The sequence below is a fragment of the Chlamydotis macqueenii genome, chromosome 1 (assembly GCF_036417535.1).
Source record: "Chlamydotis macqueenii isolate bChlMac1 chromosome 1, bChlMac1.mat, whole genome shotgun sequence".
Classification (NCBI taxonomy): Eukaryota; Metazoa; Chordata; class Aves; order Otidiformes; family Otididae; genus Chlamydotis; species Chlamydotis macqueenii.
The window spans coordinates 121,587,383-121,612,034 of record NC_141556.1 but is presented as its reverse complement, the minus strand read 5'-3'; the positions used below and the strand labels follow the sequence as shown (position 1 = coordinate 121,612,034).

Genomic DNA, 24,652 nt, shown 5'->3' with positions numbered 1-24,652 from the left:
TCGGAATCAATGCTGAACTTCATGGCTGTCAGCTTGCAAGTCCATACTGGAGAACATGGTTTTTAGTCTAAACAATCAAGCAATAAGTGGAAGTTCTGAAGGATGGAGAGAGAAAATGCTCCTATAGCTTTAAGTTTATTAAACCTAGCATGGTTGAAAAGCAAAAGACGAAAAACATGACATATTTTTGTTTATTATTGCTCTTAAAGGGCTTGGTAGTCAAATATACAAGCTATGTTCTATTAAACCAGAAGAAAATAAGATATAAAATCTATGCTCACTTTTCCAATCCAAGCCACCTGCTAATCTCCATTAGTGACATTACCTTCAGCTATTTCCAGTCATTTAAATTTATACATACTCTGTGTACGTGTGCGTGCGTGTGTGTAAAAAAAACCCCTTTTTGAGGGGATAAAATTCAAAATTAAGAGATTTGTGTTGGTTTTGTACCACTTTGTGCATTGCTGTATATTTCAGTTTTCCAAATGGTTACTGATATGTCTGTTTAGAAGAGCAAAATTTAAGTAACTGATTATGTGTTATTTCTATTTTCCAAAAGAAAGCATGACCAATAAGTTATGATAAGAAAATATGAAATGTTGATTATTCTCCCCTTGATGTACATGCACTAATCCCATGATTCCTAATAGGGAGTTACATGCACTAAGAGGAGGAAAGGATCCCGTAAAGAGAAAGGCTATTAATTCCCTTCTCCTTTAAGCATCTCCCCTCTTCTCAACATTGAGAAGGGAGTTAATTTGTGAAATTCTTGTCATGCCCATTAATATACTGCTCAAAATATAAGTATAAAATATAGTCAAGGGTCAGCCTGCTTTGCAAGCCTCACTCTACGAAGCCAGTACAATTTATAGATACTCAACATCATCTTCAGAAAGCAAGTATACAGCATTTGTAACATCTTTCTAAGAAGCAAGACTTGTATCCATTGCTGAATTACTTAAGAAGAAAAAAAGAAGAAAAGAAAAGAAAAGAAAGAAAAGCCCGCTGCTTTTAGTCCTCCAGTTTAAAAAAAAAGGGAAAAGTCAGAGAGTTTTATCATCATTTGGAAAGCTAACCATATTTAAAGACAGAGTACAAAAACATCCAGCAAGGAAAACCAGAGTAAGGGCTAGGCTATATTCTCCTCAATTCCCAAAGCATATTCCAAATTCCACTAACACTAACAACAGTTTTGCATCCCCTATCTTCGGCAAGATTTATTGAGGGGACAAAGGTGACATACTAATGCTGGGGCTACGGGTACAATGGTTCCGTGAGGATGAGTTTGACAGGAGACAGACAACATAGATCATCCTTCAAATCCTCTTGTTGAAAAGACCACAGATAAAAAAAAAAAATCAAGTGCATGACAGAAGAGTGATTAATGACCCAAAGCAAAATATTTTTCTAAGTTACAAAATTGCTCTTCCAGTGTTTGAAAACAGAAGAACCTGTGGGAGAAGAGGTTACATTCCAACAGTTAAGAGTAAATACGAAAAGAAGGTAAATTATTACTCCCTTATCTTGGTTACTAAAGCAAGGATGAAAAAAAAAGACCAGTGCTTTGATAAGATCTGCTCTTGACAAAAGTGAGATAAATATTCTAGTGGCAGCTGGGTTAAAAATACAGACCCCAAGGGTCAGCTTCTGCCCTCAGCTGTAGATCTGCAACCCATTTCACCAACTTCTGAGCGCAGCCAAATGCAGATTGTGGCCTTCAGACTTGAACATACAGGTAGTTCCCATCTGTTTGCAAATAATTCTCCAGCTACGCATACAGCAGCAATCTACAAAAACCTCAGAATGTGCGCTTATAAAAAAGAAAAAAGAAAGAAAGAAAGAAAAAGAGACGGGTACAGCCATGATTCTGATCTTCCATGGAAAAAAACCCCAAAGGTCAACAAGCAAAACTAAAGATATTTAAAATCCCTGAAGACACCCCATACTCTTTCTAATGCTTAACAGCAGAGCTCACCTTGCAATACACGTCAGAATAACACCTAAAGCACAACCAAGTAGAAAGTGCAGCACACCCTACCATTACAGCACACAGGGTAAGATCCTGGCGCCCTCTGAATCAATGACAAAACTCTCATTAAAAGTTCAAGAGATGCCAGTATTTGCAAACTGATTGCTACAGACCTCTCCTTTTGAAATTCCTGTAAAAGAAGACATTTTGAAATCTACGGTGCTGGTTTCTGCTGCTGCCTCTCAGTTTACTGAGAGAGGTTGGCTGAACTGGACTTCAGTGATGAGAGACATGGACAGAAATAAAAGGAGAAAACGTCAGGACAATTGAATAAATTTCCTTCTTTGCACAACTCCAAATTCTACAGTCAGCATTAATTCAGAAAACAAAACAAGCCCAAACAGATTCAAGATTATCATACCTGTGTGATGGGAAACAGGGCAAACAACACTCAAGACTGAAGCAATATTTTGAAATTAAACAGCCTTGAGCAGTGAGCAGGAGATATGATAATTTTATACTGTTTTAATACTAGTGGATCTGTTCTATGGTATGTGCTCATCAGTAACACACTGCTTTCAAACTCCACTATCTGTTCTCTCGCATTACAGAAGTTTTAAAACATTGCCTGAAAATAAAAAGTATCAGTGTAACATACAAATAGGATTTCATCTGTAGCCGTGACAACACAGCCTTTCCAAAATGACTCTAACCCAATGAACATCTGTCAATTAATTTAAGAAGGGTTGTTCTTTCCTGGCTCGTTAATAAAAAAAAGTTGGAAATTAACAAACATTACATTGGCTTTAGCAAGAGGAAACATTCAATGGCTCCTGTTGTAAAAGTGAGTGTGGTGCTCTTGACAGAAACCAGTGTATTCAGTCATCTGAAGATGCACGTGGCCATGGCCAATGCCCTCTTTTCTCCCCCCACCCCCAAGTCCCCCAACGAAGCAAGAAAAATTTGTTTCTTCTTCCACCCCACCCCAGATTTTCTCCCATAGTTTGACTACAGTAATCCTTAAACAGGCAGAAAGTTGATGCGTCTCCTCTTCAGCTGATGCCTCCAGCTTCTTCATTCTTGGCTCAAGTTTTATTCATTAATATTAGTCATCAGTTATTAAGAAAAAGATAGTTTCTAAGTGTTTGTTGTTGGTTTTTAACTGAAGTTAATCCGATACAATAGTCTGGCTATACGTGCTGAACTGCAGCTGTCAGTTACTCCTTTTTCTTGAATTCTTGGTTGCCATAGCTGGAGCCTTTTTCTATTTCAGTCACTCCTATCAGTCTACGAACTCCAAAGGAAGCTTTAAAATATAACAGAGAAACAGGAGGCATATTAAAACCAGTTCAAGGATTTAAGAAGTTACATTAGGAAGTTACACAAGCAAAACCAACAAGAGTTAACCCAATCCTGAAGACAGTAGTGACTACAGACCAACAGTGAGCTGTATGAGGCTGCACATGGATCATGGGTCAGATGTTGCTAAAAGAGGAGGACAATCCAGATTTAAAAAATTAATTAATGCTTCTGTGTTGACTAACGGGACAGGTGGTATCCACACGGAAGCATAGCCCCTGCCCTCCATTTGCTTTTTGTGGTTTGATTTTTTTTTGTTTGGTGAGGTTTTTTTTTTTGTTTTGGTGGGTTGTTTTTTGGTTAGAATTCTTTCTTTGGGTGGGTGTTGGGGGTTCTGTTTTTTGTTTGTTTGTTTTGTGTGGGTTTTTTTTTTAATTCACAGACAAGTGTGTGCAGTAAAAGTATTTTCTCCTTCAGGCACCATAATAATGGGCTACAAGACTCACTTGCTATTGATTGCTATGGGTATTGCCCAAGATATGAAGGCAAATGCACCTGGATTAAAGCTTTTGAAAAAATAAAAATGCTACATACACTGTAAAGACTACAGACTGAGCTCCAAGCACGCTTCTGGAAGTGCCACTCATTAATTAATACGTAGATTTTATTGGAGGTAACGGATCCTGTTACATGTTACTCTGGGCTTAGCCTCATCTCTGCTTTTATTACCTGCTCCAACAAGTCCCAGGAATGCAAGGATGAGGAGAGGTGATCCACTTGCAAAAACTCCAAAGCCAAATGTGAAGAGAGGAGAGAGGAGAATTGTGGCCCAAAAAAGAAAGTTTAGGAGAGTCCATGGCCTCCTAGGAGGTTTAAATTGCTGGCCAGGAAATATGCCTTCCTGATTATACATCTCTTGCAAAGCATCCTGGGGGAAAGAGAAGATGAAAGAAAACGTCTTCATAATGTTTGCACCAAGCAATCCAAGACTGGTCACTCCAGGACGACATCAAGGACAGTATCTGTGGTAAACACCCATCAAGAATACACACCATGCATTTACATCTGCTGTCATTTATCTGGGCATTTCTGTTGACCGCTGAGGCTACCGTATTAGCCACCATCAGAAAGGCAATTTTGGCCACCATCAGAAACTGAAACCATATCAGCCTCTCCACTACCAAATACCTTCATCACTTCTCTTAATTGCTTAGGAATTTAGGGCAGCATCAGGTCAGAGGCAAAATCAGACACTACCTGCCTCTTTGCCGGATGCTTTTTCTTCCTGTTTTTACTTCCAGAAAGGTCACCATGATTTAGCAAAGCACAGCAGAAAAATGCTGTGTACACAGCCAGAAGAGGAAGGCAAAGCACAGGCTCAGCCATAACCCCCAGACTTCAACAGAGCAGTCGCATCCTGAGCTGAGGCTGCAGAGAGACGCAATCATGGAACACATCACTCAAAGGAGCACCATGCCCACAGTCTTCCCTCAGTTTGTAAGTATGTTCTGTAAGGTTTCCAAGCCATTACCAAGGATGGCTCAAGTCTGGCTATTTCCACGCCCCCCCACCAGCTTTTTTTCTTTTCGCTTCCTTCATAAAGGGCTGAGAAGTATAAAGCGTTCCTTGAAAGTAACACAGCCTTTTGAGGACAATACCTTCTGGGCGGGAAGAGCACTTTAACGATTTCAGTTATAACATATTGCTGCCACCATAGGATCAATATATAAAATACCCACATCTCAAAAAGTTGAACAGAGGTACAGCCAGCACCAGCAAGGAACACCAAGCTCTCCATCTGCAAGCAAAGCAGAGCATTCTGCCCAGGGAATGATGCCAAGCAGAGTGAATGCTCTGTGCTGCATCTGCTTTGCTCTGCATTTACAAAACAGGAGCCAAGCAGGGAAAGACCACTCCTGTAACATACACCTCAATGTCTGCTCCTCCAGCCTGGCAACGTCCGAAGGAATTCTTGCATCTAAGAGCCTTTTCACAAGGGAATTGCATGATGCCATGTCCCTGATAGCAGGAGGTGGGATTCAAGGATCCTAGTTTTCTGTTGGGTTTGTTGTTTTGTTTTTTTAAAGCTCTCCAATCCTGTAGTACACTAACTGACCCACAAGCTAGTTTGATACACCTGCTACTGGGAGGAGGGGGGAGAAGATGATGATAGCTACTGCTCTTTGTAAGATATTTTTTCCCCTCTTAATTGAATTAGAGCTTAGGTATTCAAACAAATTACCTTAAAATGAACAAAATGAGACTGATAACAATCTGCTGCCTACCTAAAGACTAAGTGTAAGCTTGGAAGTGCTGCAGCACAGGTCATCATAGCAGAAGAAAGTCCAAGATAGTTAAAGTTTCTGTGCTACTCTGTTTTCCCATAAAGATAAGCAACACAAAAATCAAGATACACATTTCAAGTTCAAAAATCCACCAATTACGGCTGGGCAACATTAATTACAGTTCTCTCCTCCTCCCCACAGAACTGTTAAATCTGTGGTCAAGAAATTAACCACCTGAGGTAAAAAAATAGAAAGCACACGAGGAAAAGCTTTGAGCTGTTTGAAGGCACGCTGGCCATGTGCTACATCAGTCCCTGGCAGCAGATCCCAGGGAATATCTGTACCACGTCACACACCACTGCAGAGGTATTACCAGGAGGCAGAAGGAAAGTGACAGTGGAAGAAACATGAAAGCAAAGGACAATTGCAGCTAAGTGCCGGGACCAGCTGTCCCTGATGTACAGTTATCATTCTTCTTGAGTGCCTAAAAACACCCATGGGGAATATGGAGCTTTTAGAAATGTATGAGAGAGACCCAAGAGGTGAAGAATATAAAAAGATGGTGGATTTCTATTAGTCTTCTGCAACTCAGGCATATCTCTGAATCCCATTGTGCTTCCTGGCAATTTGAGACCTACCCACTAGCCAGCCCTCTGCGGTCAAGGGGCTCTTCTGTACTGCTCCTTCAGCAGTTTGAGGAATGGCTGCCAAATTATACATAATATTCCCATATCTTCTCTCCATCCAGTGGAATAGTGTGAATTACTCAGTGCTTTAATAAACTAACTACCCCTGTGAAAGTCCCAAAAGAGCAAAAAGAAAGCAAAGCTGTTTACCTTTTCCTGGTAAAGCTTATGAAGCCAGTTTGCAGCTTCCTTTTCATCTTGAGGGATATCTTCCAGAGGAAATCTCCTAGTTTAGTAGAGAGATTTAAAAAGAAAAAAAAAAATAAGGGAAAATCCAGGTATTTGACTTCTGACCTCTACTAGGGAAGATCTTCCATTGAATGAAGGGAATAAGCTACAGGTAATACTGTCACTGATGGCAGAGATGAACTGTGACTTAAATAACACCTGATTCTCCACCTAAAACTCAGATTCCTAAGACAAAAGAAACTGCACAAGCTCCTACCAATTTCAGAGCAGATTAGTAAAACAAGCATATCCCGTTCAAACACTGTTTTTCCTTCACCAGAAGCACCAATGGTTGATTCCCAGTGAGCTCAGACTGAGGCACCCAGAGCTGGGAAAAGACAAGCAAGTGGCAAACCCCAAGACAATTGTTTGCTACATTTTGTTAGTGAAAATCTCATTTTTGAAGGAATGGGAGGGGTGGTTAAAAATTCACTTCATACCAACTCTAAGGAAAACATCATCATCTACAGCGACTGCACTTCTCTCTCCTTGCCTCTCCAGCCCTACAGATTGAGGCACGCAGTTCAGGGTGCATATGAAAACTATGCCTAGCTCCAGGTACTGACCTGACCTCACCAAGAACAGGCATCTTTTAAGAGCCCCTTTCTAGTGGTAAAGAGCCAAACATTTTCCTGCATTCTTTTAGTTTCTGAGATAGGCCACTAACACACTCATAAACGTATATTCTCCTTTCTCAGTGGCACATATCTCAGTCCTGGATCAATTCAGAAATAAATTGCGCTGTTTGTAGAGGGCAAGCACACACATTACCCTCAGCTTGAACATATTTTGGCAATACTTGGACTGTATTGGGCCCCCCTTACAGCAGGGCAGTAAGAACAGAAAGGTGACCTCTGGGAGGGCTCTAGACAGTGACCTCAGATACAACTAATTTGCTGCTGTTCAACGGAGGAATGTATTTCCGCAGTATAAACTAAAGCCTTTGAGTCTGCAGCAGCAGAGGGAATATATTCTAATGCACTTGTAATAATTTCTACATCCCATAAGCAAATTGAAGACCAGGTTTTATGTATTTACTTTCATTAGCTCTAAAAGGAAGAGCTGCTCAATTAATAAAAATAACGCTCAATAAAGCTCAGGAAAAAGTCATTTGCTGAAAGCTCTCTGGTAAAGTTGTCGCTGTATTGCTGTCACCACTAGAGGGTATTCACAGCAATAACATTTGGTCATTTATCTGATTATTTTCTCTGGAGCCAGTCAGGAGAAGGACTGGATCCTCTGCAGAGAGCTAAGCTTCTTACCTCTGCACAGGTAACTGCATATGCATGAACCAAGAGCAAGAGCGTATGTGCTTCCTCTCTCTGAGCTAAACTAAGTCTGCTGGCACATTAAGGACACGTTCAATTTTCAGCAAAAAGACTGTAAAAATAGTTTCCTTATTCTCATAGCTTCCTTTCCAAAACAGAGAAAAAACCTGAAGTGTAGAAAAGCATCTTGAGAATGTTGACTCAATCCACAAACATATTTTAAATGAAAATTATCTGAATATAGTCATTAGTTTCTTTAACAGGGTACAATTAGTAATTTTACCTGGCCACATCATCCTCAACAGAATTTGATGAATGCAAACCTCTTCTAATTACTACTGAATACTGCATTTCTCTTCTCTCCTCCCACTACCAACGAATAAATAAAACCAACCTGTATCTCCATTAGCAACCGATAAGATATTTAACTAAGTGCAGCTGCTCTTCAATACATAATTATAAGTACCCTCATGCATGTGTACCCCAGCTCCAGCTAGCTAGACATGCTACATGTATCTATACATCAGTATGCAATTACAAGTGGCAACAGCCTGACGAGCTCTTTTGCTAGCCGGTTTGTCGTGTGCTCACTTTCCTCATCAGGAACATGTCTGGCAAGCGTAAATAGTCAAAATGAAACCCCTTGCAAATGAGTGACCTCATCTCTCTCCCCACTACCTCCACAGGCTTCTTTCCAACTGAAAGACTAAAATGTTGTGGAAGTTGTGCTATATAAGCACAGAACTGGAACCACGTGTCCTTCCCTTCTCCATTAGGGCTGCCCCACTCTGCCTCCCGTGGGATAGCATTTCTTCCACAAAACTGTTCCTGCTATACCTCAACACAATTGATTATCAGTATGATCCCTACAAAGTCTTTCACCATTGGAGGCTCTAGCAAGACACTCCTGCTTTCACACCTGCTTTCATTAGAAGGACAACGTATAGAGCCAGTGCCTTGCATCTACAACGCACAAACCCAAGGCCAGAGAGGAAAGTTGCGAGTGGGAAATAACGAGGCTTTTTTCTCTTCCTTTCAAAACCAAACAAAAAACCCAACCAAACAAACAACCAAACAAACAAAAACAACCAACCAAACAAAAAAAAAAACCAAACCAAAACCAAACAAACATCAACTTCATCACCAGAATGTAGCAATGTTTTCCAAAGTGTGGATGAAGTCCCCAGAGAAGCAGAAGTGAATTGTCAAAATAACTGGGGAAAGAACAACCAGGTTGTTTGCCAGGTCCAAACGTAAAAGGGAAGAGAAGAAATTCAATAGGGAAAGGTTGGTAGGTTTTATGACCACAAGGAAGCCTTTAAAGCAGAAGGCAACAAGGAGAAAGCAAGAAATAGAAAGCATTTGTGTTTGTGCATGCACGTATGTACGTGCTACATGGAGTTAGGTGTTAGCCTTAGTCTACAGGCAAAAGAGTAATGAGGAATGTGAGTAATGTACCAACTCATTCATACAATGTCTGAATTTCAGCATTATTTAACTTCTAATCTGCTAATCAAACCATGTGAGAGAAGGAGAGAAAGGGGCACAGTAAGAAGCTTTACACCATTTACTACAAGGGACTACTCATGTTGGACAAGGTATTTATACTGTGCATATGCTCGCAGGGGACTGGAAAGGGTGCAGAACAGTTGGTTTTCTGTTCCCAGCAGAGAAAGGAAAAACGTGGACTAGTGCCCTCTTGCACAAAACTTGGGGAAATCCTGTAATGACAATGTGGTCATACCCAGGCCTAAGAAGTCTGCCCAGTGCTCTCTGACTTGCTGGGTGATAGCATGGGATCTCACATATGAAAGCGAACTAAAGCAGAGGGGAAATGGGAACGTCTTTGTAGCCTCCAGAGAAGCCTGAAGGACAAGGAAACAGGGACTACAGCAAAGGACATTACCTTGTAAAATCTGAATACATTTAAACGTGCCAAAGCATGCATCTTAGGGCTCACCTCCATCATTATATGCTCACCTTACACACATATCTGCTTCATATTTCTTTCCATAAAGAATTCCTAATAGAGAAGGGTTCTTGTTTCCTCTGAAATTTAGTGTTACATCATACACTGCTGAAACTGTTACAAAAAAGAAAATATAGCTGTTATATCAGCAATTCTAGCAACCACATTGCATTAGACAGCAACAGGGCCTTGTGGAAGCTTTGCATTAATGATGTCAGGCAGCTGAGTCCTTCACCACGTTGTGTTTACACATTGCATTTATCTGTATCAGCCACCTGATATTCCCACCTATGTAGGATGTGTGTTATCAAAACACAAGAGACTTGATGAACTAAGCAACAACAACATACATAAAAGGTTTATTATTTTTAAAGACTGGTATCTGACAGTTACATGGCACAAATTAACGGCTGACATGCTAAACGCTTATTACTGCCAACTCACTAATTGTAATGAACGTAACAGAGTATACTACACTGCGCTACACAGAGTATACTAAACAACACATTACAACTAATGCAAACAAAAAGTAGCAGCTTGCCAGTACCTGTTCCCCTGAGACACTGGACAGCAGTGGTAAAACCTTTGGTTCTGGGCAACAGGTGGTATTTCAGTTTAGGCAGCCCCTTGGATTCTGCTACCTCCATACTGATACGGTGCTTGGTCTCTGTAAAACGAGTTCCTTCACAGTACAGGAGAAACTAGTACAACAAGACAAAAGGCAAAAACAAGGACATCTTGAGATCAAAAAGAAACCAAGCAGAATACTGAAAATTCCTGTAAGATAAGGTCATTTGTGTGAGAGATACCATGGATGTGGTACATCCAGGCATGCACACACGCTTCAGTTGTCTCATTTGATCATCAAGTATCAGGCATAAGCAGCACCTCGCAACTCATTTACAATCACATTTCATTTCAATAACGCTGGTACCAAATTTAAGGTGACAAAAAGTCTAATGGTTATACCTGAAATATTTGCTTAAAAAAAGAAAAATCTCTGAAGGCTTTGCCTGGCTGGTGATGGACTGAAAATGCAATCCAAACATCAGCACACAACCCCTTTAGGAAAAAACACATTTATTAATCACTAGCTACCTCATTTAAAATTTGTACTGTACAATCAGAATTACTCATGTGAAGACAGACTTGTTTGTCTGAAAGCTGTTCTGACTTTTTTTTTTCCCCTGCATTTTTATCAGTTGTGTTCATAAAAAATGGTGTCTTTCCCTAAAAACTCTACCTTGTTCATCTTCTAAAGGACCAATCTAACTGTGGTATTCTAAGTAACTATTAAAGACTTAAGTCCTCCCATACTGACTTCAAGCAGCACAAAACATTGAACCATCGTTCTCCAGCCTCTGTATTGCCTCTGCTCTAGTTGAGAGAGAGACCAGAAGCGATGCAATGCCAAGAGCAGACAAACAAAACCCTTCTGAGGGCCCTAGGGTGAATTTCTGTTTATCCCTGGCGTTTTTGAAAGGTGGACATCATTCTCATTGGGCCAGCACTAGAAAACTGCTGCATTCAAACAGACAAACCTCTGCATCCCTGGCAGGCAACGGAGGGGGAGAAGGGAAGGTTGCTACTACTGTCTCACAGCAGTTACAGCGGTCTGTAACGTTGCAATTCAAAAGGAAGACTTGCCAAGTGCATCACTATACATCTGCTATTTGTCAGTACTGTGGTTGCTTGACTTTTTCTCTGTAGCATATCCACATAATGTGAACCACAAAAGGTAAGTTAAATGAATGTTAGAACCGCAAAGCCATAGCAATGAGTGTTAGACCTGCCAGAAAGCAGTGAGAGAAGGAAGCTGCTCCTGCAATCTTCATTTGGCCCTTGAGGGCATGTTCATGATGAAAACCTGACCAACCATCACCACCAAGTGGCGAGGACAGCACAAGGTGCAGAGTGTAACACTGCAATTTCAGCCCCAGTTTGAAATGCAAGCTCTTTCCTCTATACCAAATTCTCATTCTCTTCTACTCGACAGCACAGTGATCCTTCTGGACCAAGTGTGCAAGCGAGGTACAGATGGCACCGCACTGCACGTATGAGAAAGACCTCAAGACGGAAGGTTGTGCAGACAGCCCTAATTGTGGCATTTGGAATGCACAAAAATTAGGAAATGGATTTACTCAAGTAAATTTTAATCATGATTTAAATTACCAAGCAGGAATTCTTGATTTAAATAATCAATGCTAACTACATTTTGCATTTATATTTTCTAGTTGTTCTCCCTAGAGACTAGTCCTTGGTTCTCAACTGTAGAATCGTTAAAATGGATTCAACTGAAGTACAGTCTTGAAATTTTTAAATTGGTAGAGCTTTTTTCTTTTTTCTTTTTCCAACACTAATCAGAAGGATATATTAAATGCAGTTCATATCCATATATTCAAGCAATTAAGTAGTTTAAAATACCTTCTTCAGATTCTTACTTTTTACATCTTTGTAATGATAGAAAAACACAAATGGCGCATTCACAATGTACTAATTAAGGCTTACTATGTCACTATTCATTTTAACAAGCTGTACTGGATAATATTGAAAAATTGCTTGAAGTGCACAAAAAGCCTCTTAACATATTTTATGAGCCAAATAACTGTACATTACATGCACTGCTATAAAAGCAGACCAGTAAATTTATCAAAATGTTTGCACTCAAAGCTAAAAGAAGGTTAATAGGTTGATTATTCCAGTGTGGTGCTGCAGTGAAATCTAACAACATCGCACAGAATACAGCATAGATGTTTCACCCTTGACTTCAAGTAATGTCAAAATAAAAAGGAAAAGCGTGACTGCAAAAGCAGGTGTAAGCTTGCCATATGTTCTCAAAGAGACTTTCTGGGAAACCTGTAATTTCACAGATCAATGAACATACTAACAAGAACTTCATATCAAAGTCCATGGTCTGTGCATCCCCCCTCCACCCAAATTCACTCACTTCTCCAGAAAATATTTTTTTGTTTGTGTCTTTTCAGTCTACCTTAGAAAATATAGCTTAAGGTTATATAGATTTAGTAGTGAAATATGGGCTGTTAGGTTTACATAAGTTCAGAAAACATTAACAAGTATTACACAAGCCTGATTTATAAATTATTGTCAAGCTTCTAATCATCTCTGCAAGCTTCTGAACTGGTTCCCAAATGACCTCCCTTACTAAAGGGCAAACAGAGCAACATCTTACCAGCATATCCCAAAAGACTTCGCAAAACAGAGCACAAGTTTTCCTTGACAACACTTGAAGAAAGTAGGGAGCATCAACAGCTACAGTACCACATGAGTATCTCCGACACCATTTGACTTCTATCAGTCAGTTCTAGAGGAGGAATTTGACACTTACCCACATATATTCAGGATAATCAGACAAACGTTTTAATCCTTCAATAACTGTATCTCTGTCTTCTTCCCATTTCCTTTTGCAGAAAACAATCTCAAGGAAGTACCACGTCCAGCCAATTAAGGGCACATATAGTAGCTCTCTTTTAGCAAGAACTTTGGAACTCTTGGAGAAAAACAAAAATAACAATCAAAAAATGTCATTTGCTGATTTGTACAATGAGATCAAAGACATTAAAGTTAAGATGACAAAGAGGTGATGGAGTTATACCTGGAAACTCAAATGCAAAGAAACTGTGTTTGCATGGGTTTAAATAGACCTATAGTCCTCCAGGTAAAGGGAAAGCCCATGGCTCCACATACCCCTAGCACTCCGAAGCGCTCTGTCATAGTCCAGCCACACAAGAAGTCGATTTCAAAGTTGTGATTCAAGATGATAATGACATGTTCTTTCCCAAAGGTGTTCACCGTGGCCTCGTCTGAGAACAACGTGCACTCTGTGCCTGACCACCATTCCAGCAGCATTACCAACTCTGACAAACACAATAAAGATGGAGAGAGGAGTTAGGGGTGCCGCTTACAGAAAGCATTTAGGGTTTCATTTCCAGCCCTATTCAGTGTCTAGTCTCTTCCAATTCCCAACAACACTGTCACCTTTTCAATCCAACTCAGTAGAGATAAGCAAGAGCTTAGACTGGTATAGACCAAATAAACAGCACCATCCTTAAGCAGATTTTAAGGCACTAGATATAAGCATTATGGATAATTTAATAAGTTTTTAACAATGACAAGTTTGGGCGTTATACTATGAATGTAAAATTTCATGATCCCTGGGAAAAACCCTAAAATTTTGTGCCTGAAAACAGACAGTTGAGCCATTGATTGCTCCACTAAATGAGTACAGTTTCTCCCAGGTGGGATACAAATTATGCATAGATGCAGCCTAATGCTTTTAGTCAACATGAAATAAGCTTTACGGAGGTAAACAGACCCATAAAGGGCTTTTAAAGGGATACAGTGGCCTAGATCTTCTGCAACAGATTTTAATACTAGAACACAGGACTCTAATTGTTCTGTATTATGGTCATCAACACAGAGTCAGAAGCACCAGAGAATCAAGCAAATTTATCAAAATACCTGGGCAAAGCCAGGAATGGTAAGTTGTGTCTTTCTTTTACTGCAAAAGAATGAGCCCTTTCTCCTCTGTCTTCTCCAGCTTTTCAGTATCCCAGCACCTCTCTTACTCCACCCTGAACATTTCCTTCATTACCCACTCTTCTTATTTTCCACCTCCTCCTTTTTCATCTTAAAAAAATCCCTTCCACTTAAATTCAGCACGCACTAAATGTAGTTGCTACGGTTAGCCTATTTTTTCCATTTCAGTACAACCAGACAGATGGAAGGCATTGCTTGTATCGTGGGACAACTATAAAAAGTATGAGAATAGTTCATTCTCCTAGTAAGAAGATTTGATTCCATACAAACTGTAGTCACTGGTATTTTCTAATTTCAATGAAATATGGATGCAATCAAAATTTGGCTGCACAAGTATTGCAGTTAAAAAGTCCAAGTCTTCCCATAGTCCTATGACAAACTTGCAGAGTCTCAACTGGAAGGCGTCTCCTCGGTTCTCTACATCAGGTTCTGCCATACAATATTTCAGCTTTCTATCAAGAGGCCCTGTTTTGCAAAACAGAGCAGTGCCTTCCTGCACAAGGGCTTCTGATCAGTGGGATGACGACAGGGTAATCTGTCCATACAGCAATTTTGGAACACATCAGAGAGAAGGCACACACAATACCTGGGTGAATGATAGGGAAAACCAGTAACGGTCTGCTGAAGATTCATAGCTCCTCTAATACTACTTTTTTCACTTATATTCCCCACGTGACCACTTTTCTGCCTGGTTGCTCCCCTGTATCATTTTCAAGATTCGCTCATTTGGAGGCATGACGAAGTTACGCAACTTACTGATCAAGACAGCATAACCCTGGTAAACCATAAATACAGCACAGGAAAGACAGAATAGTAGTTTATACCAATCAGAGGTTTCTATCATTGCTTTCCCGCTTTGTCTCCTTTGCAAATGACGTGATTACTTACCTTTCTTGCTTTGGTTATCCTGGCTCAGTAAAAGGGGAAAGAGGACAGCGAGAGTGTCCTCAGTGGAGAGCTATGCTCTTTCAAGCAGGTGACCAGGAGAATGAAGTAGTGGTACCAAACACAGTGTGGTACTCTAAGCTATTTTCCTCTTCCATTGCTGTCTATGTACTAAGGAGGAACATCTCCAGTACCTGCTCCAGTTGCTGCATTTTCTTATCAAAACCAAAATTCAATGGGCGTGTTTCTTCCTCAAAATCAGAAAAAAAAATTCTGCAGAGGCAGGTGTGGATGATTTTCTTGTACCATTCACTCTAAAATAGTGGAGAAAGCTTTGCTGAGAGATTTACCAGAGTTCATACTGAGAGGAGGGTTGACGAGCCAGAGAATTAATATGAGGAAACAGATTGTCCTTTACAAGTGTACTGATAAATGATGTAATTATAACTGGGAGTGGGCTCATTTCCTTTTTTTTTCTTGTGTGGGTTACAGCTATTTTGTGTGGCACCGATCCGGCTGACGCTGCAGCAAGCCCATCCTTCTGAACGAAGGGACGATAGCACTTGCGCTGTTTGGGATACTTCCTGTTGAGGACAAGCAACACCTGGGTACCACAAACCTCCTCCTGCGGATGGGTTCCCACACGCCAAAGCACGCAGGTTTACGGCCTTACAAGCCACTCGGAAAGAAAGCAAACAAGAGGCACAGCGCACCTCTCAGTTTAAAGCACTAACATTTGAGAGATTATTTTTGCAACCGGACTACACCACTCTCTCTAAATGCTCTCCAAAGGCGTGAGTCATCTGAAAGGAGATGATGTAGGAGAGCTTGAAGTACAGACTACCCGTCATGAATTACATGTGCTGCAAAGGGTTTACATTGAGGCCAGAGCCCCACAGATGTTTTTTCCCCGAAAGCTCTGCCATGAACACTGGATAGCGTCTGTCTTTTTCCCCTTCTGAAGCTCTGCTTTATGCATAGATACAGTAAGAACAGTAAGTTTTCAGTAGGCTACAGTACATAGCCAGATACACAATTACTCGTTTATCTACCCCTGCACACCTGTTCTCTGCCGAACAGGCAGGGCAGCTTCTGTTACAGACAGCTCTGACATGAACACCCTCAGCCTAAAACCAAACAGCCTGGAGTAAGCGAGTAAAACGCAGCACCCGCATCAGAGCACCAACCTACAGGTTCATTGCCGAAAGGCTTCCACATAATGAAATATATTTAATTATGAATGGCAACATTTGAACTGCTGCATTTACACGGCTCGCTTAATTCATTATAAATCACAATCGAAGCGCATATTCTGTCAGCTCTTGCATTACAGGCCATCAGCACTCTGTAATCCCATATAACATTTACATTAATTTTCATAGCTTAATTCTCAATCATTTGATTTATAATAGGCTATAAAAGAGAGGTTATCCTAGGTACAACCCAATTATCTTCTCAGCTTCTCCAAATCTTTTGGAACAGTAGTGTAGATTATTTCCAGTGTATACAAGATATAAGATAACAGCATTTAAAACGTGCTTTTTCCATGCACAATGCTAGCTTGTGGAAATCAAGGGTCTGAATCTACAAGCCTTGCAGGAAAAAGCAGCTCATATCCTCAGAGAAGCCAGACTATTAGTGCAACAATAATTTTCAGGATGAGATCAGATTATTAAAAGCACATTAAGAAATTCTTACAGGCAAATAAAAAAAAATAATCCCATATATCTCCACACCCCTCCAATCAAGCTAATTTTGAAGTTTCTACCTGTAAGTTCTTCCATTACAACACCTTTTCTCCTGCCAGTTTGCCTCCACTCTCTATTTAATTTCCTTTGTCCTGTGCTTCTCAAACAATATTCTCAATACGAGGACAAAAAGCACAGGAAGGACAAGGACCACAAGCTTCAGAAGAAATTGAGCTAGATACTTTGAAGAGTTTTTGCTGGTAGTACTTCACATCGATGATTTAAGAAATGTGGGTGCCTGTCAGTGGACCACTCAACTGTAATTTAAGTAGTCATTTAGGTGACTCATTTACCCGAAGTGGGCGTTGGACACTGAGCTGAGCACTAAGGTAAGTGGCCATGCATACTGGGAGGGGATGGAGAATGGAAACAAATTAGATGATTCACTGCTGAAACAGGAGGTGACATTTGCACTAAGGAGCCTCCTAAACATTCATTTCAGAAATCTAATCCCCTGTTAAACTGTATGAGGAGAAAAAAAAAAAAAGAGCCATCCACAGGAAGGAAGCTTTGCAAAGGTTTGAAAGAGGAGAGCAAAGCAGCACCACTCACTGTAGAGCCATCCTGTGAGCAGGTGAAGAAAAGAGTGACAAATTGCTTACAAGAGGAGACACTAGCGTCACAGATGGACACCGTATGGTATAAGAGAACTCCGAAGTTGTCACACAGTTCAGCTAGAGAGTCATCTACACTAGATTCATCTACACTAGACCACACAGGTCTCTCTGCAGACCACAAAGTCGACTTGGGCTCCTAAGTAAATGCCCAATATTGCACATATGCTCAATACCTGAAGCAGTCTCTGAATTCCCCCTTCCCCATCACTCAGCACAGGCTCTGATCCTGATTAAGATGGTATTGAGCCAGAATCAGCAATTCCTACCATTCAAGATAGGACTGGGGGTGAGGAGGAGCTTTACTTCCCACTTTTTGGAATAACAGAGTAACAGTATATATCAGTCCCTTGACTTCTGTATATTTTCCCAGTATTTCAGAAAAGATGGCTGCTTTGAACTGCTCTGAAAGAGTCTACGTCTAACTTATCACTTCTCTCTCTCACGTGTCTGTGCATGTATGCATATACGTGTGTATATATTTTCTTTAATTAACAAAAAGAGAAATAAAAACCACTCTCCTCCCCACCCCCAGCCCTCCCATCCCCTTCAAGCATACTCACGGCTCCAAAGCGAGTAGGCAAGGCGACAGTTTACTCGGCGATAAAACTGCTTGTTTATGGGCCAGAGGACTAGCGTGCATAGTTGAATGAAGTTAATGATCAGTCCACTCACAACAAAGACGAACCCAATGAGGAGGTGTACTATGAACTGGGTCTTCAGAAAGGCAATGAAGCCCATGATAACCACTCAGAAGCGCGTGCAAGGGCCGTCACTCAGAATAACTGTCCTGAAAGAGAAAGAAAATAATCAAATGCAGACTGGAATTACAAGTCCTGAGGAAGGGCAAAGCGAGAGCCCTGAAACAGTCCATGAACTGCAGCAACTAGAGCCCAATCCAATAAACATTCTGCTCTCCAAGCCTGCCTCATTCAGGTCTTCACAGAATAAACTGTTGATGGTGCAAATCACTTCCTAAAATAGGACAGAATCATTATTTGCAATTTACAGCCCACTAAGGAGATTATTGTTTGCTGAAGATGAATCTCACACCTCTCTTCAGACAAAAGCTCATTTGGACTTAATGCTGGGAGAAACACAGAGCCCTGCACTCACGGTGAAGCAGCTGAGTCCCGACTGGTAAATGAGCTGCACCATGACCGCTGTACCTTCAGGGGTTGCTGTCCCTGAACTGCAACAGGAGCCTCAGCCCCCCGCACCCAATAAATGGCATGCCGAGCCTCTGGAGCTGCGTAAACGAACCGATGCCTTCCTGGCCTGCCTTCAAAGCCGCCGCTCTGTACACACTTCTCCCAAACAAGCAGCGAGCGAGGGCTGCTGGGGGCTACAGAGACTTTGTTATGCGTTTGCTCTGACTAGAAGAGTACAGCAGTCCATCTGGGGAGCAGGCTCTTCATCCTGCAGTGAATTTCGGGATGAAAAGAGCAGAGCTGGTCACACAGAGCATCAGTCTGGCAAACACTAAGGCATGGAAATGGAAAGCAGGTATTTCCACATCTCAAAACCATGCTGGAGCAAGTTTAGTAAGGTCTCATTTTGTCAAGACACAGTTCCATGATCAAATACACCAGTCAGTGTGGGGCAGGGAGAAGTAAAATAATAGGAAAAACCTGAGGCTATGTAGCAGTACAAACTTCATCTGGAAAGAGCTTTGGTGCAGAATCTTGATTCCACTGAGTCAGCCAGAGCACTTAACCTGGGGCACACACTATATTTATACCAGGTGCAGAAAGACGGCTGATACGTGAACCAGCAGAAAGTCACAGTAGCTTAGACCGATAAGTCTAATCCAGTAGGAATTCTGCCAGTACAAAGTTATCCCAAAAAAATGTATTTAACAAGCGACCAGATTGAGTTTACCCCAAACCTTGCATTACCTGGCATTTGCCTTTTTGACCTGTTGGGTATTAGAAGCCCTACAATTAGGCCAACAAGGCTGTCAACCACAGCCTCAACGTCTCAGCTCCAAAATAAAAGCATGGCCCTAATCTTCTGCCACAGAGAAATACGTTCTGTCTTTGCCAGTGTGCAAATGACCAGAACAACTAGCAGATGGTAACAAATACTTTTGACAAATCAAACACCCAAAGGTGATGCAGAAGTTCCCAATGTTGGAAAACAAAGTACCTTCCAGCTGTGAGGAATCAAACCACTTTCTTTTGCCACCTGCTTACAGTGTGGTGCTATTTAGAAAACTCAACAATAATTTTACCTGTGAAAGGTAAAATGGTTTCCTTTCCACCATCTCTTCTACAAACCAGGTACTGCCTTTCAAGGTACAGAGTGTCTAGCTTTTGCACAATTAAAATCTATTCACAACACTAGTTATCTACTCACTTTAGAAGCACATTACAGAGGAAAAAAAAAAAGTCTGTTTCAACAGAGCCACTATTGTGCCTACCACTGAAAGCAAAACAAGTTGAATAAGCCAATATTGAAGCTTATGACAATAATCTAAATTCTTCCAATGTTTTCCTGTAAGAATGGAAGAAACATTTCTTCCACTAATAAATTATTTTAAGAACAGGTGTTTGGAAGCAGAGACTTGTATTAAAAAAAAAAAGAAAAAAAAAAAAAAAGAAACAAATGCAGCCCTCCTTCATCTCCTGTCCCCAAAAGGGCTGCAGGGTACAGTTGTCTCATATAGCCAAGGCATCACACCAGCGTCCACACGTATGGGAGGTAGCCACAGTATTTGGTGTTTGACTATCTAACACAGCAATGGGCTCACTTATCTTTTCCACTAGCATGTTCTTCATGTCATTGTGTTAAGTACCACCAAACATTAAGCACCAAGTTTCTCACTTTCAAGATGAGAGTAATTCTCTTCATCTGGTCTTTCTCAAAAAAACAGTTCAAACAAACCAGGAAAGAAAATTTCCCTTTCTCTCTCTCCCCACACAACTATTTCTTGAATCCCTACGTGCCCTCCATACAGGCACGTGCAGGCAGCTTTGCTGATGACCATATCTACCGTAGTCATCAGGCCAGTACTTACTGCCTTTCAACGTACATCTTGGCCCCTTCTGGACAAAGACCCAAAGTGCATACAAAGAGTATGAGGAAGAATAGAAATGTCAAGTATCATTCTCAAATAAAATGATTTGGCTCCATTTTCATGGCCTCTTTGCTTTGAGTAAAGTCTGGTATTTGTCTCTTACATGAAGGATATTGCTGTACTACAGACCCAGGAGGACACATCCCTTTTCACCAGACCAAAAACTGGAGGCATTGCAGTATGTTGCTTCTCTAACTCCGTTATGTTGTGGAAAACAGGATTTACCACTCGTGTGCACACTGGGCACCATCTTGCTCTGGCAGGACTCCAGAGCTGCATGGCTCTGGCAGGTGACATGGCACAGACACGTTCTGCACCCGCACCTGGGCTCACTGCACCCCTGTACATCTGGGGGCTGCAAGTCTTACCAGTGTTGCTACAGGGCAAAAAGAACAGCAGTCAAAGCATAGTTGGTTCCTCTGTGGCATCTTTCGAGGACAGCATTTACCCAATTGCTCCATAAAACACAGCTAGTTTACTTGCACTTCTGCTTAAAAAGGACAGTGATCAACCAAAAAAAAGAGGTCAGTCTTGCTATCTGATCCTTCCAGTTTCAATGCTGGATACAGAACCTGTGAGCGTCTCTTTTGCCAATCCCTCAGTTGTATTTGTCTTTTAAGATAATTAGAAGTTGACCTTAACCCATGAAATTCTTTACTTTTCTGCATTCCTGCCCGTGTAGGACAGCCAGGCAATTCAGAGACAGGCCAACAGGCAAAGGCTGGTCAGCAGCTGTTTGCTGAATCCCACAGTCAGGCTGGGGAGAGGATACAGAAATCACTATTTGCTGGAACAAGAAGCAACACTTCTGCATCTGACATACATATGAAGATCAGGTAAAGTGATGTGCCTAGGAGGTAAACATCTGCCCTAGCTTAAGACAGCAAGTCTCAGCACTATTCATTTTTTCTTTTTTAAAGTATACCCATATCATGTGCATATTCAAAGATTTGCTGGTAAAATCTCTTTCTCTCCCTTCTTTTCGCAGAGCACCTTGTAACTTCACAACACGGACCTTTCACCACAAAACCCCCATTTCCTCCTGCGCAGCCGCTTTGAGAAACGTGGGCAACCTCAGCACTCTCCCTATTTTAACCTCTTTGACAAGTGCCTGCTCTTCACAGCCACGCTGCAGGACAACACTAGGGCAAAACCCAGCTCAAACCAAAGGGCACGCTTTCACTGCCTTTTAGTGCCTGATCTCACAAGGTGTTTTGACTTTCTATTAAAGTCATAGACCGCTCCCCACTGTATTCATCTTTATCTTCTCCGATGAAAAAAGTTATTAAACGCTTTGCATCGTTCTGGGCTCCCTCCCTTATTTATATACCTCTATAGTAAAGGGCAAGGAGGCAGATGTCCTACAGCTTTCTTGGGTACAGAGTTGTGTCTTGAGGCTCCATGTTCACACGTATTCTCTTGTGCCCAAAAGATATCACATGCCTCTCAGTAGGAGGAGGAATACAACATTTTTCTTTTATCCAGCTTCTTACATTCATGAAAGTCTTAAGGATTAAACTGCTTTGAGACTTCTGCTTCTCTGTTAAATATCGCTGAAATGTGCCACCAAGTTTAAAAGCCATTAGAAGGGAGACAGAGACAGTTTGACTGCATCAGCCTAATTTCATTAAGAAACAGGGTTAAAAAAAAACCCAGATGCACAACATGCACTAAGCACATTACAGCCATTTCACAAAACATGTAGTTATGTAGAACTCAAAATTAAAAATTAAGCCATTAGTCATTCTATAATATAGTATTTCAAGTTTGAACTTCAAGGTTTTAATTAATTTATTGCTGTCACGTGCATACAATTCCTCTGAAATTCACAAGGTTTGCATGAATATGAGCATGAAATTAGAAACTGGTCCACTGATTCTAATATTCCAACCCAGTGAGAATTAATGTGTTTGACAACAAAAAAAAACAACCTGCAGCAGCCAGTACTTCCATCTCTAGCCTTTCGCCTTCAATTTTTCCGAGCAGGCTGTTGCCATTTTCCAGCTGCTTCTGCTCTACTATACCATATCTACCTCCATTTATGAAACTAGTTACAGACATCTTTTGCTCTGAATGTGTTGCCCTGAATTCGGGTATATCACCTACCTCATAACATTTTTGCTAGTTGAGGAACTGTGTGAAACGCTTACAATATGCAATTCTACCTTTTACCATCGTATTTTAAAATACTGTATATTTCAGATTGAGCTTTGTAAGCCTCCTTGATGTCTGTATAAACTTGGCAAACCCCGTCTATGAAGAAAAGCTAATAATGTTGCAAGTCAGAAGTAGTACAAAAAGGTATTTTGTTGGTCATGTCTTATCATGAGTTTCCTCACCATTTTTCAGAATTCTACAAACTCTGCTTATCGAAAAGACACAAGGAAAAGTAAAAACTATTTTCCTAATCAAAGTGAGAATTACCTATTCCACGAGCTGCTTCAAGTGTATGAGGAAGACAGGTACAAACAGCAGCAGCCAGAAGCTGCAGAAAACGCCTCTTCTCTCAGTACACTTTCTGCTCTCCAGATTTCTCTGGTGATCAAACTTAGGCTCCCTCTCTTTTAAAAGCAGCTATGAAAATCACTAGCACAAGAGTCTTTTCCCTCACCTCCCCTTATGAGATCAGAAAACCCAAGAATCCCAACCAGCTACCCAACAGTCGAGGCAGAGATGTGAGGGAAAGCTTTCAATGCCAGTGCCTACACCTGCTTAGCGGATAAATGAAAGTATAGGTCCCAGTCTGGTCATTCTCGCATCCCTCAGAAGAACTACTTTCCCACAAGCAGCTTATTTTCCTGGATATTTCTGGGACATACCACACAAAAATATGTTGATCAGCTTATGAGTTGCGTTCCATGCTTAGAAGTAATTACCTCAGTTACCTCTAAGAAATTTTTCCTTGCAGAATACGCAATGATATATTGTATATGATATCATTATATGTGATAGATTGTATATCATATATGTACATATACCGTATATATGTATATATACATATATACATACACGATACATGTACATATGTATATATGTATATGAGATATGTAATGATATCTTCATAGCAAATACCCTTGATATAGGCAAATATTCAGGAAGAAAGTAGGTAATTGATGGTCTTCCACTTCCCGCATCTCTTTCTGGGATGAGGAATTTGGGAGCCGGACCCACATGATGCAGAAGTCACAAAAAAAACAACTGACAGAGTATTTACCCAGGGCTTTGCCACAGACTTCAAAAAAGCAACCCAAGACTCCTGCCTGCTCTGCCATGGCACCACTAAAAGCAGTCTCTATTCAGGCCTGATTTATTTTAGAAATATAATTTTAGAAGAACCACTGGCAACCACAGCTGTCTAAGTAGGCTAGAAAACATAGCTTAGATCAACAGCAGTGAGTCAGTACAGCTAATAAGCAAATGAAAGGAAATAAGGTATAACAACAGTCTGGGTATCCATTTGAACAGTCTGTACTAAGGATTCTCCAGATATGCTGCAAAAATAGACAACCGTTCAATCACATCCCACACAGCATTATAAACTGTCTGCTACAGACCTAGCCTTTTAAACCTAAGCATGACAGAAAGATTATCTCAGTTTCTCACACAGTGCAGGTCTAATTTCCCTGCACATCCCTCAGTGAAATGCAAGGTTGATTCAGAGTTCATTAAAAACCCTGCTTGTCATGAATTTCTAAAATAGAAGAGTATGGAAGAGGACCGTAAGCCAAACTTAGGTCACGAAGATGCAAATTTGTTTCTGAGTTGTGAGAACTAAGAATATGATCTCAGAAAGAAAAAATGTTACTGAGTTACCGTCATGAAATTAAATGAGAACTTGTTCCTTGAAATTTTGTCAGTCTTGGCTTTGAAACAGCACCACAGCCCGTTTCTAGAAAAGGTCAAGAGTAAAAGATTATCACCACTATCTGTCTGAAATACATTCATTATTTCAGTCTTGATCTAAAGTCCGTTAAATCATAGAAACTTCCACTTGTGTCAATCTGTAGAGATTTTTGATGAGATTAGTCTACTTTCACCAAACAGAAAGCCTTTTGCTTGACTTGT

The 24,652-nt window shown here is 40.8% G+C and overlaps 1 protein-coding gene across 2 annotated transcripts in view; it reads right to left on the bottom strand.

Annotated features, from left to right (window-relative positions):
- Positions 1-177: 177 nt before the first annotated feature.
- AGPAT3 (1-acylglycerol-3-phosphate O-acyltransferase 3) overlaps positions 178-24,652 on the bottom strand; it is a 94,161-nt gene continuing 69,686 nt past the window's right edge. For both annotated transcript variants that reach the window (XM_086766047.1, XM_086766037.1), the window contains 8 exons: positions 18,072-18,298; positions 13,410-13,579; positions 13,051-13,212; positions 10,252-10,405; positions 9,716-9,818; positions 6,390-6,465; positions 3,998-4,196; positions 178-3,275 (listed from right to left, as the gene is read on the bottom strand). In XM_086766047.1, the coding sequence (XP_086622173.1) occupies positions 3,187-3,275; positions 3,998-4,196; positions 6,390-6,465; positions 9,716-9,818; positions 10,252-10,405; positions 13,051-13,212; positions 13,410-13,579; positions 18,072-18,249 (1,131 nt within the window). In that variant the 5' untranslated portion in view covers positions 18,250-18,298 and the 3' untranslated portion in view covers positions 178-3,186. The remainder of the gene's footprint in view (positions 3,276-3,997; positions 4,197-6,389; positions 6,466-9,715; positions 9,819-10,251; positions 10,406-13,050; positions 13,213-13,409; positions 13,580-18,071; positions 18,299-24,652) is intronic.